Below are 18,576 nucleotides of genomic sequence, written 5' to 3' on the forward strand. Positions count from 1 at the left end.
TCACACACTTCGAAAATGGACGAAATCGTTTTAATAACTTTAACTTTATTATAATTTTATTTTATGATTAAAAGCTGGCAACACTTCAAGAACTATTGTGTGTAATTTTGCAAAATTTCTTAAACTTTAATTGATTTTTTAGTGATTTAGTTCAATATTTAGTGATTTTAACTCGGAGCTGCAAGAAAAGTATTAAATGTTCTTCAGTTTTGTGCAGCAGTAAAAAGTTTAAACTTTCGAATTTTTGGTGCCGAGTCAGCTTTTTGTTTCATTTTGTTTTATTTCATTCTATTGTCTTTCTTTATTTATCTCATTTACGTCTTTATTCACAGCTGTGTTGCGTTTAGCTTTTTATTTGTTACAGTGCTTCTAAAACTGCTCGCTATATTGCTTTTTCAAACTGTCAAACTGGTTTTAAACTTTGATTAAAAAAAATTAAAAAAATTGCTATTATTTTTGCGTTTATTCTTAATTGAATTTATTATTATTAATATTTTGTTAACACGCTAATTTATTATATATCTATTAAATTTTGTTCTACTTACTCTTTTATTTGATCTTCATTCTTGTTATTTATTATGACTTGTAACTTCCCCAATTGTAACATTAAAGGCGAGTCACATCGCTACGTTTCATGCTGGCTTTGTGATGGGCTTGCCCATATTAAATGCGCTGGACTGACTGGTAGAATCTTAGATTCTATTCTCGACTGTAAGGGATTTCGTTGGTCCTGTTGTAATTGTAGATCTATTGAAATCGATCTATTTATAGGGAGACACGCAATGGCTTTAACGAAATCGGTCGTGATCTTGTAACCCTCACTGAAAAATTTAGGCACTATGAAAAATTGTTCAAATTTTTTAAGTGCCTGAATGATTCTCACGAATCCTCTAAACCTGCTTCTAAGCGTAAACGTCCTTCCGATGAAGTAACACTTAGTTCTTCTGTTCAGAAAAGAACGTCTCCTCCCAATGACCTAATAAATCTCTCTTCTCCTTGCCCTCAAGGTGATAAGCCGTCAACTTCCAAAGGGCTTAATTCCCCAAAAGCTCTATCTAATAGTAATAAGTGTCTCACAATTCCAGAGGCTCCCCCTATTAACTTAGTAGCATCAGTTTATAATTTGATAGTTATTCCACCTAAAAAGTCTATAGTTATTTCGAGACTTGCCAAAGATACCTTGGTGGAGGACATTAAGTCTTACATTTCGTAGCGTTTAAAAATCGATGATATCAATATACGTAAATTTAACTTCAATTATGATAGAAGTATATCATCGTTTAAAATAGACGTATCTCTTGAAACATTCAAAAAGATCTTAGATAGTTCATTCTGGCCACCTGAATTTAAACCTAAACTTAGAAGTCAAACTGAGGAAAACATTGTTAAATTACCAAAAGCAACCACCGATATAAAACACTGATTGGTAGAAATTCGCTAAGCATTTATTATCAAAATATTAGAGGTCTTAATACAAAATTAACTGACTTGTATTTGAACAGATCCAATTTTAATTTCCATATAATTGGATTTACAGAAACTTGGTTAACACCTCACATTTTTGATAATGAGATTTTAAACAGCGAATTTCAAATTTTTAGATGTGATCGACTAAACAGAATCGGTGGAGGTGTTCTATTTGCCGTGCATTCCTCTATCCCATCTGAAAATATTCTTGTTCCAGGGACCGACTCATTTGAATTTAAATGTATTAGAGTATACGTTAATAGTTGCTTTATTTATTTAACCCTATCTTATATACCACCCCATTCGGACTTATCTGTATACATGCAGCATGCTTCTTTAATAAATAGTGCTACCTCGATGGCAAATAATGCAGATTCAATAATTGTATTGGGTGATTTCAATTTAAAGTGTGCTTCGTGGAAACCTTTCGATGACTATATCGTGCCGATTTGCAATTGGTCATGTTTTAATGAGTTTTTCGAAAAAATGTCCGAGTTGGGTCTGAACCAAATTAATTTGATTCCGAATAAATTTGGTAAATGCTTAGATTTAGTATACGTTGATACCTCTTCAAAGTGTTCCGTTATTCAGAATAATCCTCTTGTTCTACCAGAGGACTCATATCATCCTGCTTTGGAAATATCTGTCGAAATCTCAGGCAATGTACGGGATAATAATCATCAAACTTCGTGCTTCTGTACTCGGTTTAACTTTGCAAAAGCTAATTTTAAAAAGTTAAATACAGAACTTTCTACAATAACATGGCCTAATTATAATGGTGACATTGAATTGAGTGTCTCTCATTTTAATAACATTATTATGAAATTATTTGAAAAGTATGTTCCAATAGCAATTGTTAATAAAAGCAAAAGTATAAGTCCGTGGTTTTCGAAAGAGTTATATAAATTGAAAAACTCGAGCCTTCAAACATTTTAAAAAAATCGGTTCACTTGTCGACTATTCTAAATATTCTCTATTGTGTCGACAATATTTTGACCTAAACAAAAAATGTTATAATAATTACTTAAATAAAGTAAAAACAAATATTGTAAGTAATCCAAAATCGTTTTATGATTTCGTCAACTCCAAACGCAGGATTTCCAAATTTCCCTCCGCAATGAAATACAAATCTATCATTTCAAGTGACAATGATATTATATCCAATATGTTTGCAGAATTTTTCAAGTCAAACTACTGTAATAATTCTTCCAAAACTTTTTCTTATCAGCAAGTGCTGTGTTCGAATACTTTAATTAACGCTCCAATTATTTCTGAAGAAGACGTGCTATTTAACTTAAATAAGTTAAAACCATCTTTTAGTTATGGCCCAGACATGATACCCTCATGCTTCCTAAAAAATAGTGCCAAATATATTTACTTGCCTTTGACAAGGATATTTAATTCCTCTCTTAAACACGGTATATTTCCTTCAATATGGAAACAGTTATTTATAATCCCTTTGCATAAAAGTGGATTTAGATCCAACATTGAAAACTATAGAGGTATCGCAAAACTATCAGTTATACCTAAACTTTTTGAAGCTATCATCACTGACCATATAATCTTTTCGATTTCTCCGTTAATTTCCTCATCTCAGCATGGATTTCGTAAAGGGAATTCGACTATAACAAACTTACTTGAATTTGTAAACCATGTATCATTGGGTTTTAGGGAACATAAGCATACGGATGTTATATACACAGACTTTAGCAAAGCTTTCGATAAAGTAAATATGTCGATTCTCATACATAAACTTGATCTGCTGGGCTTTCAGCCAAGATTCCTTCAATGGGTATCTTCCTATCTTTATAATAGAACACAACGAGTGCTATTTGAGGATACACCTTCAGATACAATTAATGTTTCTTCAGGTGTTCCGCAAGGTAGTCATCTTGGCCCGATTCTGTTCTTGTTGTTTATTAACGATATCTCTTCAGTAATAGAATTCTCAAACATTTTATTATACGCTGACGATGTAAAGCTTTTTAAATCATACACTTCAACTGAGGAAAGGTGTCTGTTGCAAACAGACTTAAACAATTTGGTTGCATGGTGTGATAGAAATGATTTGCCATTGAATCTCAATAAATGTAAGACGATGTGCTTTTCCCGTAGATCTGTGCACCCCTCTTCTTATGTAATAAAACACCATATTCTAGAGCAAGTTTTTAACTATGTTGATTTGGGAGTTAATATGGACCCTAAGCTTAATTTCAGTCTTCATATTGATACCATGGTCTTGAAAGCAAAAGCTGTCCTCAGTTTTGTTAAACGTTGGTCTAAAGAATTTAGAGATCCGTATATTACTAAAACACTTTATACAACTTTGGTTAGACCTATATTGGAATATGGCTCTGTGGTATGGAACCCTAGCTACCAAATCCATTCTGACAAGTTAGAGTCGGTTCAAAAACAATTTTTACTTTTCGCCTTAGCGCATTTCCGATGGGATGCTAGGGTAAGTCTACCTCCATACACTAGTCGTTTAAAACTTATTAATCTACCTACACTTTCTAGTCGTAGGGAAATGCTTGGCATAATATTCTTAGTGAAACTTTTGAATGGAACTGTTTGCAGTTCTTTTCTCCTGTCTGAAATTAAATTTAATATCCCGGTTCGCCTTTCGAGGCAGTTTAGACCTTTACTGCTAAAATCCTGTAGATCAAATTTTGAACTAAACGAGCCATTCCGCCGTATATGTCATGATTTTAATTCTCATTCCAGCACATTTGACTTATCTGACTCACTTTTCAAAATTAAAAAGACTTTATTGTTTTCTCTTAATAAATGAAAATGTAACAATTTATTATATTGTAACTATAAATCTTAGCTGTTAAAATTTTTGTTTCTGTAGCTGAGCAGTTTTAGATCTCAACACTTAAAAAACTCTCTTGCCTTTTCTGACTCGGCTAATTCCGCACGTATGCGCGCCGCGTCGGTTGGGCGGGAGGAGGTAATCGTTGGGTTATTATTATTATTATTAATTAATCATGATTGATTGTTTGACCTGCTACTACTATAATATAAACTCTTTGTAATTAAGAATTATTTCCTACTTTTTGGTTCGATTAGCTATAAAAGCGTGTTTTTTTAGTTTTTTTAAACTATTATCTTTATATTGTATATAAGATATTGCGGAATATGGTATATGCAATATAAAGTCAACCGGAAGTTCGAAAATCATTATAATAGGTATATCGTTAGGGGAAGCACTGAACCGATTCTATTCAAAAGGCTGGGCCTTTTCATTTCCTTCTATACCTATATAAGGATATTTACCGATTTTGCGTCCTTAAATAACCATAGGCAGTGAGACTTCATTCTTGCGCTACCGATAGCCTTTACTGCCGTTTGGCTATCCGCAAGAAAGTGATTAGACTTTCTGGTTAGAACAGAAATCCATTTCTGTCAGTGCATAATACTTTATTATCAGGAAAAGATGCCCTCGTAATTCCATTAAACTATCTCATGCAACAAAAAATGTTGTCTTAGTGATAAAAAATTTATTTCCAAATTGTATTTTGGAGTGAACTGAATAACAGAGTAAAGAGAGTTAACGTCTCCTTTTGTAATGACCATTTGGTTTTTTTTAATTCAATTTCTTGTCTTTGTCTTTCCTACTTTTTAAGCTTTGGAAATGATCAGTATGACGAGCTGAGTCGATTTAGCCATGTACGTCTGTATATGCGAGAGAGATTTCATATGAATTCTTGTCAAAAGAAATTTTACATTGTCGGAAGAAGTTTTTCAGATCGGACTACGATAGCATATAGCTGACATACAAACTGATCGATTAAGAGCAAGGTCTTGTATTAAAAACCTTTTTAATTGGCAAGCTATGTTCATCGAAATTTCACATGGTTTTATCCCCTAAGTAACAGTACAATCTCCAAATAATTTTTTTTTTTTCCAAATCAGACTACTATAGCGAACACTATCGACAACGTATCGTCTCAGGCGTAGATTATTATCTAAGGCGTCGCCACAATCTTCGAGCATATTGTTCAGATCGAACCACTGTAGCATATAGCTGCCATATAAACTGACAGATCAAAACCAAGGGAAAAATTTTTGTATACTCTTTTATGCACCTGTGACCGGTATTATTGTTTCGGTGCAGAGGAAGCTTACGTTTTTTCTTGTTTTTATTTACTTTAGTATATTATGGAAATTTATTATTGCATTGTTTTCAGATTCCTTAAAAGTAAACAAATAATAAATTTTACATTTAGAAAGCATTTATTTTTGCCATTAGATAACGGTACTTTTGTTAAAAACCCATTTATAATTTACCGCTGAAAATTTTTCATTAGTAATTGCTTAATATGTTTTCTTTTTTCTTCCCTCCAGTACTGGGCAAAAATTGTAAAGCCATAAATACTACTATTCTGAATCCTCATGTCCATTTGCTGGGAGAAGATGCAGCATGCATTGCCTATGTACGTCTAACACAATATATAGACAAGTAAGTATATCGCCATTTAACAACAATGAAATCAAAGCATTAAAATTAACTTGGAATATATTAGCCGCCCTTTTTACGCGTATATGCATCAACGCTATGATCGAGAATTGGTTGCGTGATCCTATGCTGTATGCCAGTAATCGTTTGCGGAGTTATTATAACAAATTTAACGTTTTTATTTAAAAACGATTTAGCTAATTTAAAGAAATATTTGCTTATTTGTATTATTAATTCTATGTCATTAAATTTTTAGTACATCAAGTCGCATTTAATGTTTGACACCATGATTTGCTACAGCTGCTAATTATGGTGTAATCCCAACTAGCACTTAGCCCATAATTTGCAATCTTCTGATTTAGTACGTACTGCAATACCGGATAAATAATTTCGTAAAAAAGCATACGGGCTATCAGCTATTTGCAATACAAATCTGTTTAAATTAATATTAATACAAAAAAGTTATTTTAGCTATTAACACTAACTCACTGCTAACGTTTCACCCTATATTAGGCAAGGACATGCACATACGCACCAGTCAGAGGAAACACGTGTGTGGCATAAACGAGATAATAAGTGGCAGAATGTACATTTTCATCGTAGCGCGTCCGGCAAAATTAGCGGTGCAACAACTTTTGATTTTATTCAACAGAAGTAGAATGATTAACGTATAACGATGTCGGTAAGCATACCACAACTACTGTTTGAGACAGTTAATTATATAAATTAACTGTGGGGCTTGCTCAGAAATACCAACCAACTATAATGTTACCAAACAATTTAACAAAAACAACAATTTTAATAGTACGAGAAATAATGGGAGAAATTTAAACTAATATTGAATTCATGAAGCAGTTTGTACACTTTTTATTGGAAGAAAACCGGTAACAATAACAATAAAATAAAAGGTTTTTGTGGTATTGAAATGCATTCATAATTAAAGCAGATTATTGTTGTGCAATTGTTTCCAACATGTTTGGTCTTTGAGTAAAAGAAGATGGTGGACATACTTTACTTATAATAAATATAAAAGAGGATACAATATTTAAGTGCCGCAAAGTGAAGGCAAAATATAAGGGTGTTATAATAAATATATATATATAAATGAAAAACTAAATTATGCAAACTGCAGGTGCTACGAGATGATATTATTTGTCTTCATGTTAGAAAATTGCAAAAACATAGCAAATGAAAAAAGAAAAGATATGGATTTATTTTAAATAGTTATGAATTAAAAAAGTGAAATAGATAATGAAAAGATAAAATTATTGAAAATAAAGTGCGTATAATGCACGTTGTGCGCAAAATATTGTAAACTTTCTTAAACTGTTTGTTATTTAAGTGAAATGTGAAAATATAACAATGAGTTTAATTAAGATTTTATGCAACAACTATTTAAGTATTTATTGGTAATCGCTTATATACCTACTTGTATGTAGCTAATTATTTCTGATGTAAGGTTACGTTTGTACTTTGTGTTTGTCTACTACATAAAATTCTGTCAGAGTTTAACTTTCAAATAAAAAAAATTAATTGAAAATTTAACATTATTACTGTGTGTGAAAACAAACAAAAAAGGGGATAAAGAGATTTACTGGAGATAATTAGGTTAAAGATAATAAAATTTTGAATACTAAATTTTTAAATAGCACAACTAATAAGTTAAATCTTACAAAGTAATTAAGAAAAAAAAACTTACAAACCGACACAATGTTTACCCCTAAGCTATGAAAATAATGTTTAAACAAAATGTGGCATAAAAATTGCAAAGCAAGTATACTAAGGTTCAACAAATATTTAATTATTTATTAAAAAAAGCATATTTGTGTTGTGAAGTTTAAAATGCGCTGTAAATGAAAAGCTTATAACTGATACATGCTATATAAATACACATCTATATATTTTTTGTGTTTAACAAATTCAAGTTCACTCGAAAAAATTTTAAATTTCCGTTGGTTCAATTGTTAAAAACGTAATGGCATTCTTTGATTCTAAGCTCTCCAACGCAAAAAATTTCATGTGAAAGTAGCAAAAAAGTTTACCAGTTAACGTCAAAAAAAGATAGAAGTGGTGTAACTGGTTCACATATGTTTGCTATATTCTTTGGAATATCAATTTTGCTTAAGATTCTCATCCAAATTTATATATCTTCAATGAAAGCGCGTCGAGTTATGTGCAAGCGGTACTTAATACAATTTAACGATTTCACAAATCGTGCTATCTGTTGAATTTGTTGTGAACTCACACTTTACCACATATGCAGACCGCGACTAACGATTAACATAAAAAGTTATTTGTATGTTAAATAAAGTTAATAATTGTTGATATTACATCATTTCTTCGATAATTCCAAAATAATATGTAGCATATACCTTTGACTGGCTTTCTTTACAAAAAAACATACAAAAAACTGATTATATGCTTCAATTAAAGCAAATATTTCAGAACATTGTGTGAAAAAACTAGCACAAGGCTTATGGAACGTAGATGTGATGCCGAGTTGACAGTCAGTTACTTAGACCCGACGGACAACTAATCGAGTCTTTAGCACTGGCTACTTGAAAAATATTTGCCGGTATTTACCGTTTGAACGGCAAAATATTCTAGTCTTACCGCTCTAGTGAATCGTTCCAATTAATGCGATTGCAAACATTGAAAATTTTGTTATTCTTTTAACGGGTTAGGTGTAGTAAGAGACATGAAAAACTCCTTGCGGCGACCATCACTAATCCTAGGAGATTAATCTAAAATCAATGGAAAAAAATTGGTTTTATTAATAGATAATCTAGTGCTTGATCGGAGCCTTTTGTTTTTTTAACTAACAAGATGGCGGCCTGAGGAAAATTTTTTCGTGAAAAAGCCAACAGGTAATTGTTTACAAAATAATTGTTTTATAATAAAAAAATCTTTCGATCAGGCACTAGTATTTCATGTTTTCTAAAAGCTTTTCATTCTGTTTCATTGAAATCTACCGAGCAGTTTTCGAGCTAGAGGGATCACCAGTTACAAAAACATAGTTTTGAGAAAAACTCATAACGCATTTCAAGGACTCAAAACTCGTCTGATTTACTTTTAATTTTCAGAGACTATTTCTAAGATGTTTTTTGTACTTAATATCGACTTTTTGATAATTCTGACTCCCCTTAATGTCCTTAACCCCATAAAGCGACCACACTTATCAGACCTAGTGCCTAGCTAATGAGCATTCGAAATACTATTAAATTTCTATCAGCCTATTTACCTTACCTAACGTAACTTGTAGTCATATTTAGTCTTCTGGTATTGCAAATACATAGCGCGAAGGATCTTAACTTTTACTGATGTTACTGTGGTTAAATAACCAACAAGGGAAAAACGTTGTAGAAAATTGTGTTTGTCATTGTCATTTATGACAAAACTAAAGCTAACATTGATGTTATCAGTTACATTTAAATATATTACTAATCAGTGTGTATAAAGAAAGTAAAAGTGTTGTATTTCAAATCGTGTTCAATTCCCAACAAAATTGTATATTACAAAATAGAAAGCAGCAAATTTTAAGAAAAAAAAAAACGAATATTCAGTAGGCAATTAATCTTGCAGACCCTATAGGGATAGCGCTTATTTTAACTACTTTTTACGTAAAATATTTTCTCTTCACGATAAACTACAAATTTTCCATCAGATTAATATCCAAGATTGTATTTTGGACACTACAACAATTGAATATTGTGTGCGATTTCGGTACTTTCCTAACATCGCTATCCTTCTGCGTATCCGATTTTAATACCCTGGACAAGGTATATTAATTTTGCCACGAAGTTTGTAACATCCAGAAGGAAACGTCAGAGACCCAATAAAATATAAGTATAAATGATCAGCGTGACAAGCTGAGTTGATCTAGCCTTGCCCGTCTGTCTGTCTGTATATACGAAAACTAGTCCCTCAGGTTTTGAGATATCGCCCTGTAATTTTGTACACGTCCTTTTCTCTCCAAGAAGCTTCTCATTTGTCTGAAGCGGCGATATCGAATCACTATAGTATAAAGCTGCCATACAAACTGAACGATCAAAACCATGTCCTTGTACTGACAACTTTTTTATTTGACTAGATATATTTATGAAACTTGGTATGGATTATTGCCGGTATAAGCCCCGAGGAAATTGTTCAGATCGTACCACTATATCTATGCTGCCATACAAACTGATCGATCAAAATCAATACAAAGATCTTTTTATACCGTTTTATGATATAATATATGCTACTGTGAAGGGTATTATAATTTCGGTGCAACTGAAGTTAACTTTTTTTTCTTAAGTATTCAGAATGCTCCCTTTATAAATTCTTTTCTTAGTACTCATAATAAGATTATCTGATCAATAATAATAGCGAAATTGAAAACCAATTTTAACAGTTGACCGTTATAGTAGCTAATAACAATAACAAAACAATATTTTTTAATAGAATCAAGAAGATGGTACTAAATACACAGTTATTTTTCTAGTTATAGTCAAAATATACTTACTAGATAACTAAAATAAAAAAGTCTACTTTTATGTTTTCCTTGTCACAGTCAGTTATAGGTAGATTAAATATCAACAAATCTTTCGACATTGAAAATACTAGTTAGATTTTATGTAAAAATAAAACCCGACTACAAAAAGTTAAAATGAAGCTACAATTTATCAGCCTTTCGGAAATCAATAAATATACGATATGTGGGGTTACAATAAGACGCACAACCACAAATATTGAGAGAATTCAGGCTAAACACTATCAATGATGTTACTATCAATTGCATATGTACCTATTAGTTTTACAATTTTGAACAAAGGCGGAATACCAAATGTTAAAATACTCAACACTTTGAACGGAATCCCATTATTTGGCAAATTTATTTTATAAACGGGGATAATATTAGTATGGGTTGCGAAATTTTTGACTAAAAAATTTTGATTGAAAACTTTTTAAATCTAATTTTTAATCCTAACATCAGAAATTGGACAGTTAATTTTTAATCCAAGATGTTGGGATTAAAAATTTGAAATCTAATTTACAATCCAAATTCTTTTGATCAAAAATTTCGTAACCCTGGATATGAAATCGAAAATTTGAAATCTAATTTTTAATCCAAAATGATTGAGATTAAAAATTGACATTTTTATTTTTGAATTCAATAGTTATATTTGAAAATTGTATAAATTGAAAAATTTAAAAAATGTTTAATCCCAAAGTCAGAATTAAAAGTTGATAAAATATAAATGCTTTGAATGTGTAAGTTTGTCGACCAGTGCTTCAGAGCCTTGATTATTGAAAATGATGGCTCTGTGCTTGTTCAAAATTTTGGAACACGAAAAACGCAAAAGCGGAACAATGTTATTTCTATTTTACTTTTTTAATTTTAATTTATATTCTTGGAATTCAGTTTTTTTTCAATCCAATATTTGATATTAAAAATTTATTTTTAATTTATTTATTTTTAATTTTTAATCCGGTTTTTGGACTTAATTTGTTTTTATATTTTTTTATCCTTTATTTGGAATTAAACATTTAAAAATTATATTTGATTTTCGGGGTTGCAAAATAAATACCAAATTTAATTCAAATGTTAATTCAATTAATTGCATTTTTTGCAACCGTACACTGGTACACAGTATATAATTACAGTAAAAGTAATGGTTCTTTTATATACTATCTGGCAGTAATAATGCAATGTTATATTTGAAATTTTGTATTTGAAAAAATTGCAGAAGTTTTTACACAAATTGGAACGAAAAGTTCTATTCTCTATTGTTACTAATGACGATGCAATAATTTTTTAATTTCTTTTTTATTGAGGACCTAACTCAAAACATACTTTTATCTAAATATATATTAATTTGGCCGAATATTTTAGGCTTGCTTGTACTAGATACCTATGATATATATACACATATACATACATATTTGCCAATATTCCCAGGAAAGTATTCGAATTTTTACATTAATCTGTCAAATTTTCTGTCGATTGGTACACAGCCAAATTAACACTTATAGTAATGTTCGTTGTCAATTATAATAAGGGTGCCTGGAGAGAAAACGTTCAAAGCCGAGCCGAGCGCAAAGCTGACGAGTCCGATAAATCAGATTTAAAACTGTGCATGCACATTTTCATAAGAATTCGCACAGGCGCCGCAGAGTGAAATCCGAGCGTAAAGCTGATCTTTGTGAGAAAACCAGTTTTGAAGCGCTTTTCGGCGCCGACTTGCTTGTTGCATAGTTCATTTGTAAGATGGTCTCATATTTTGCGCTGAATCTTCCATTTACTTTGCGGTACCTCAATTCGACCAGCGCTGATCGAAATAAGTCTTGCGCTCAGCTCGGCTTTGAGCGACTACTCTGCAGGCACCCTTAGACATGACCGTTTAATACGAAATATATAAAGAAGGCAAATTAATACCGATTAATATATATTAATATTAAATATTATAAGGAGGGTACATTGTTAAATTGACTCGATTTCCGAAAATATATAGATGGAAAAAATCATTCAGCAATATTGATTAAAAAAATGATACCCTAAATAATATTAATTTTATTATGAGAGCAAAAAACTGGACAGAGTCCAAAGTTTAAACAAAATAATGTTATAGTTTAAAAACATGTATACGTGAATAATACAACAGCCATCCCGTGGAAGTTGGTCCACGTTCGCTGGGAACTACTTCCTTTACGGATAATTTGAAACAATGTTCATTGTACTTATTATGTATATATTTGGGAAACAGATTATCGTTAATTGTAATCAAATAACATGTAGTAGACAAAATCAATTACAACATAGTCCACTTTGTTTTAGAAATGGTAAGTTGAAAGGATCTCCAATAACAAAAATTAAAGGATATTTAAATGAAATGTTGTATATGTGTAATGAAGAAAACCAATGTTAATGACAACAAGATAACATAACACAAGATCTGTAAAACATAATACAAATACGTAGATTATGTAAAGAGATCTAACAATCTAAAAGCTTAAAAGTAAACTGAACTTGAGAAGGCTTACCGCTTTCAAATTTAAATGGAAACACGCTAGTCATATTATCCAAATGAAAACCGACTTTCTGTTCTTTAGTAGGTAGATGAACTTGAGAATGCAGACAAATTTATGAACTGTTATGCTTTTTGGTTTAACAACAACGCTAAATATTATATATGTTTATATGGTAGAATAGCTAAACTAGATTAATTAAGAAAAAATAACATGCTCATCAATTATTAAGCGAAAGCCGATGCAGACAAGGTTCAGTACCAGCAGTTTCCCAAGAATATAGTGTAAAAGTTTCAACCAATTATAATTATTGTAGTATTTAATTGCGTAATATCGGTGTGTTCGATGGAATAGGTTTAAATAAAAAATCTTTTTTTTTCTTAGCAAGGTAGTCCTGGTTCACGCTTTCGCAAGGTTTAAATAAAACAAGGCAATCATATATGAAGGACTAAAAGCAATTTAAAGGTGGCTGCTATTTCCAAAATCTTGAGGTTGCTTTACTGAAACATGCACATTATCGCATAAATGTATAAAAATACAACATTTTCAAATATCCGAGCTTTAGTTGCTTAAACAAAGGAGTTCATCGCACAAGCGCATATAAAATATGTATACGTATGTTTAACTCAACCATCAAAGTTATGTTAAGTAATTTCAACTTACCAGTTAGGTGCGCATCGTGTCTGCCTTTCAAATTCTTTGTTATAACATGTATAATATTATAAATGCGCTTATTTGATCCTCTACTTAAACAAATTAAGGTTATGAATATTTCATATGTATAGATATATGTAAGTAAAATACATATGGTTATTATAAAAGATAATGAAAGGTTGCTAAAATATTACAAACTTTTCTACCTAATTTCTTGATTAATTTTGTATTATTCGTTAAAAACAGCAAATTTTACATAATTATTGGGTAATATTTGTAATAAAATAATAAAGACTAATACTGTCTTAAGTATAATCTAAATAATGCAAGAACATTTTAGTACAAGCGACTGCAGACGCCGCCGGTGAAGTCTTATGTGATTTTAAATAACAATTTTGTATTATTATTCATCTTAGAATCTTTGTAAAATAAAATATTTATTTTTTTATTTAAATTTAATTTCAATATTTCAAATTATCTCCCTTATTATTAAAAAATTTGACGACAGAGCATATCTTATTCCTCTTCTCCCTAATTACACCTTTAGACACATCGGACATCCTTGCTAAGTTTATCACAACGGCACTTTTTCTTTATATTATAAATCCAGCAAGCCAATCTATTTTTCGCATAATATATCTAATACAATGACCTCTTCTATTTATCTAGCTATGGTTGCATTCGAGCTACGTAATAATTACAGCAGTACAGCAACTCTGTTGCATATTTGACGCTTCTAAGTATGCTGATGTGATGCTTGTTTTGCCAAAAAATGGAAATTCATTAAATTATCGACGAAATGAAGTGAACAAATTTTATTTATTAAATATAAATAAAAAAGAAGTATGCTAATGTCTCACTTGTCGATTTCCTGGCGCGTTTGCCGTCGCTTCCAAAGCAACTGTCCGAGTCACCTTCGTTCTCTTTGCATGTGGGACTTTCCAAAGAGTATTGCAAATTTTCCAAAGGAGCTGAAATGCATCAAAATACTCCCAGCTGGTAGCGTCCCTTCCTGTTGATATGTGTCGCTTCTTTATCCGGTTATATGAGACCGACTTATTTAAACATTTTCATTGGATTAGCTCTTTACAGTATGTAACTTCGGAATTCACGGGTTTCATGAAATCTAACACTTTACCCGAAGAAAAGATTTCTCTATGCCGACAAATTTAGCCTCCATGTGAAGTCGACAACGCACCAAAAACTTAATAATTGCAGAATCTGATATTTCGCTGCAAAAGAGTAAAAAAAATGTCTATAAACTAAATTGATATAAAGTGAAATAAATCACAATTATACTAACCTTTCTTTTTCCATTGCGTTGTGCAGACGAAAATATTGTGTTGCTGATTCTTTGTATAAATTGGGCGCAAAAATGTCAGTAGAATGTCATGTTGCAGGTGTTCCCAGAAATTTACGCAGGACGTGATATTCTGGCAACTTTGCAACACTGCTGTCGCGATTGCCATCAGGAATGCACATCATGTTCCTTAATTCTTTAAAAAAATCTAACCGATTCCGTATAATTATTGAGAAAAAAGGTGATAAAGGTAGAAGGTCTTTTTAGGTTGGTTTATCTAAGCCACTAATCTGTCGGAATTATGAGGATAACGCAAGAATCATATTTCGTATACAGAACAGACTTGGTAGTTTATAAAAGGAAAAATATTCAAAATCTAAATATTAAATTTTCACTCTCTAATACTTAACTTCTTCTATAAGAAACGCTATTTTGTGTACTCTCAGGCTCTTGTGGAACGCAACTGTAGTATTGTGCTAGAAATGATGAAAGAGGATGAATTCCGATTAAATGGAAAAAGTATAAGGTTATAATGATGCAATGCGCTTTATAAGTCTCCATTTAATTGCCTTCTCTAATGTTTGACTCTATGTACATTCCGTTTTTCTTTTCTTTGAGCAACGAAATACGCATTGAACCGGTAGTAAAAAAATGGCTTGTAAAATTTATGTAAGTACATATATGTTTGCCATTAAGCTTTCGAAATTGTTAAATTCACTATATTTAAAATAGCTAAAATTCCTACAGCTGATTTAAGGTACAATAAATTTCATTTTCAAATTTCATTGATATTGATATTTTATACATATATAAATCTTCTAACGGATATATGGAAATTAATATACATACATGCTTAACTTACACACTTGTTATGTAAGTTAACAAACAAGTAACACTGTAATAAATGGTTAAACAATCATAGAAACGCATATGCATATATTAGGATAGATTTTGAATAATCGAATAAATTTAAAAATTAAAAATTTGTAGAGAAGAAAAATAAGAAACCTTGAAGGGAAATTTTTTCTGTATTCTTAATAAAAATAACAAATTTATTTGTACTTTTGAAATCAAACTATTACGTATCATAAAATTTCAATTGAGAACTCGCACTATAAATAAAAAATAAAATAAAAAATATGCATGCATAAATATATTAGTACATACATGTACTAAAAAAATATAAAAAGAATTGTAGATTATATTCAAAATTATGTAAAATTCAATACTAAATACAATTTTCAACAATCTTTAGAATACAGTTGTACCAAAAAAAATACAAAAACATTACATATACATTAGTGTCGGTTATTTGCCCTGAAGTTTCAGTTTTTGCCATAAAAATAAGGACCAACATAAACAAGCTCTTTATTTTCAATTTAAACCGTGCCTAAATCATATTTCTTTTGCTTAGAGTAAAAAGATATACGAAAAACTCTTATCAACTAATATTATTTTAATTTCAGATATAGATAGTTGCAATGTGAAGTAAATAGTCGATTTTCTTTACTGTTGCAAAATACTATTATAATGTAGCGATCATTGCTCCCTTCTTAAGATTGTATGTATTTGCCAATTTTATAACATCAGATTTTTTGATATTTTGCATAAAGCAAGTAAATTTACAGCTTTGAAAAAATTAGTTTTTATTACATAATTCTTTACTCTGCAAAAAAGTTCTGAATTTTTTTCATTAACACATTCCTTATACGCAGGTAAAGTTATACATCAAATGACCTGAGCCTTTATTCAAGTGATTTATACTGGTATATTCTCGATTATTCATACGACATTGTATACTATGTGAATATATGTAGTACATTTGATGCATAACTTTAACTGCGTATAACTTTAAATGCATGATTTTGTGAAAAAAATCATTAATACTTTTTCTAGAGCGGAATTTTGTATTAGAATATAACTTTTTCAGAATTGTAAATTTATTGAATGAAAATAAAGAGCTTCTTTCCTTTGGATCCTTTTTTTTTAAAACCAAAAACTGATACTTCAGGGGACTTTGCAACAAAAAAAATCAAGATAGAATATAACAGACACTCGAATATACCTACATATATATGTATGTTTATAATGGAATATAGATAATTAATTTTGAGTTAATTTTTGATCGATATAGTCTAAGAGCCAGTGGACGGCAAACTGTATGTATTTTACCAAAGGTGATATTTTGCTAAAATATTCTGCTATAGCTACCATACAAGAGGTCGAGAGCCACTAAGCGAAGCTATGACGTCACTAAGGTAATACAGGTATAAAAATTAGAAGAGTTTCGAGTTTTCGTTTTGAAAATTAAAACACAAATTCAAAAGTATTTTAACAAATCTGATTTTTATAAATATTAGGTAATATATTATATAAATATACAAGTATATATATTACCGTCTGCCGGACTGTTACAACCGTAGAAAACGTCTGCCGTTTTAATAATAAGCTAATACAAGTATTAAAAGTATAATATGTATATAAAAATCAGATTTGTTAAAATACTTTTAATTTTCTTTTAATTTTCAAAACGTCTGACACTTACAAAATGGTCTCCCAATAATTTTGGGCGATGCATTCATTGTACTCTTTAATATGACCAAACAGTAGCTTTGTTAAAATACTTTCGAAACTCTTCTAATTTTCATACCTGTATTACCTTAGTGACGTCATAGCTACCTTCGCTGGGCTTAGTGGTTCCCGATCTCTTGTAAGGTAGGTAAAGGAGAATCTTTTAGCAAAATATCGTCTTGGGTAAAATACATAGAGTCTGCCGTCCACTGGCTTTTAGACTAATATTTAAAAAGCACACTGAAGGCCGTTGAGCTTACTTTGAAAACGTATATAAAAAAATATTTTGAAGCGTAATTTTTTTATTATTATATACATAAATCAATACAGCAAATTACAATAATAAAATCAAGAGAAGAAGAGAATAAAAATGAAAATACTAATAAAAGGAATTAAGATTAATGCATTGATACTTACTTGTATTAAAGTTAAATCTAGCTGAATAAATACAGTAATGAAAATGGTCTATGTATATGTAAATTTGTGGAAAAAATAAAGTTAAATACTCTTAAACTCTAACTCAAAGCATATGTTTCAAAATGTATGTATGTTGGATGTTCTCCGTAAAAACATACATTTCTTTTTTTTTTGTTATTAATTTTACGTTCTTTTTTCCAATACTACTCCTGCAAGTGGTAGTTGACTAATTTTATACATACTTATATTATGAAAGAACGTTAAAACTTCCACTTAATATTTACTTCATCTCTCAATAATTTATAATGATTCAAGTTCTCTTCGTTTTCACAGTACTATATTTTCTTTCAACATAAGTACGTATGTTTGTATGAAAGGTGAAATGTTTTCATTTTCTTCTATATCGAATTTTATGTATACATATCGTCACCTAAAATGCCAAACAACGTATCACAAAAAATTCGAAATTGAGCTTTTAATTTATTACGATTCACTACAAGATATTACATACACACATGTGTGTATGTACTAAGTATACATTTTTAAGCTTCCTCTTTCAGATATAACCAAGTTATAACCAACTTCAAATGTGTACTCAATATGATCAGTTTCAATTTTTTTATATTTTGCGTTTTAGGTGACGATATATTGTTATATTTAACTATATTGTATATTATGATATATATGTGCAATATAT

At 30.3% G+C, this 18,576-nt stretch overlaps 1 protein-coding gene across 6 annotated transcripts in view; it reads left to right on the forward strand.

Moving 5' to 3' along the window:
• CaMKII (Calcium/calmodulin-dependent protein kinase II) overlaps positions 1 to 17,987 on the forward strand; it is a 111,771-nt gene extending 93,784 nt beyond the window's left edge. For all 6 annotated transcript variants that reach the window (XM_036367081.2, XM_036367084.2, XM_036367095.2 and 3 more), the window contains 2 exons: positions 5,818 to 5,932; positions 6,443 to 17,987. In XM_036367081.2, coding sequence (XP_036222974.1) covers positions 5,818 to 5,932; positions 6,443 to 6,587 — 260 coding nt within the window. In that variant the 3' untranslated portion in view covers positions 6,588 to 17,987. The remainder of the gene's footprint in view (positions 1 to 5,817; positions 5,933 to 6,442) is intronic.
• The last annotated feature ends 589 nt before the right edge of the window (positions 17,988 to 18,576 follow it).

The sequence above is a fragment of the Bactrocera oleae genome, chromosome X (genome assembly GCF_042242935.1).
Source record: "Bactrocera oleae isolate idBacOlea1 chromosome X, idBacOlea1, whole genome shotgun sequence".
NCBI classification, from domain to species: Eukaryota; Metazoa; Arthropoda; class Insecta; order Diptera; family Tephritidae; genus Bactrocera; species Bactrocera oleae.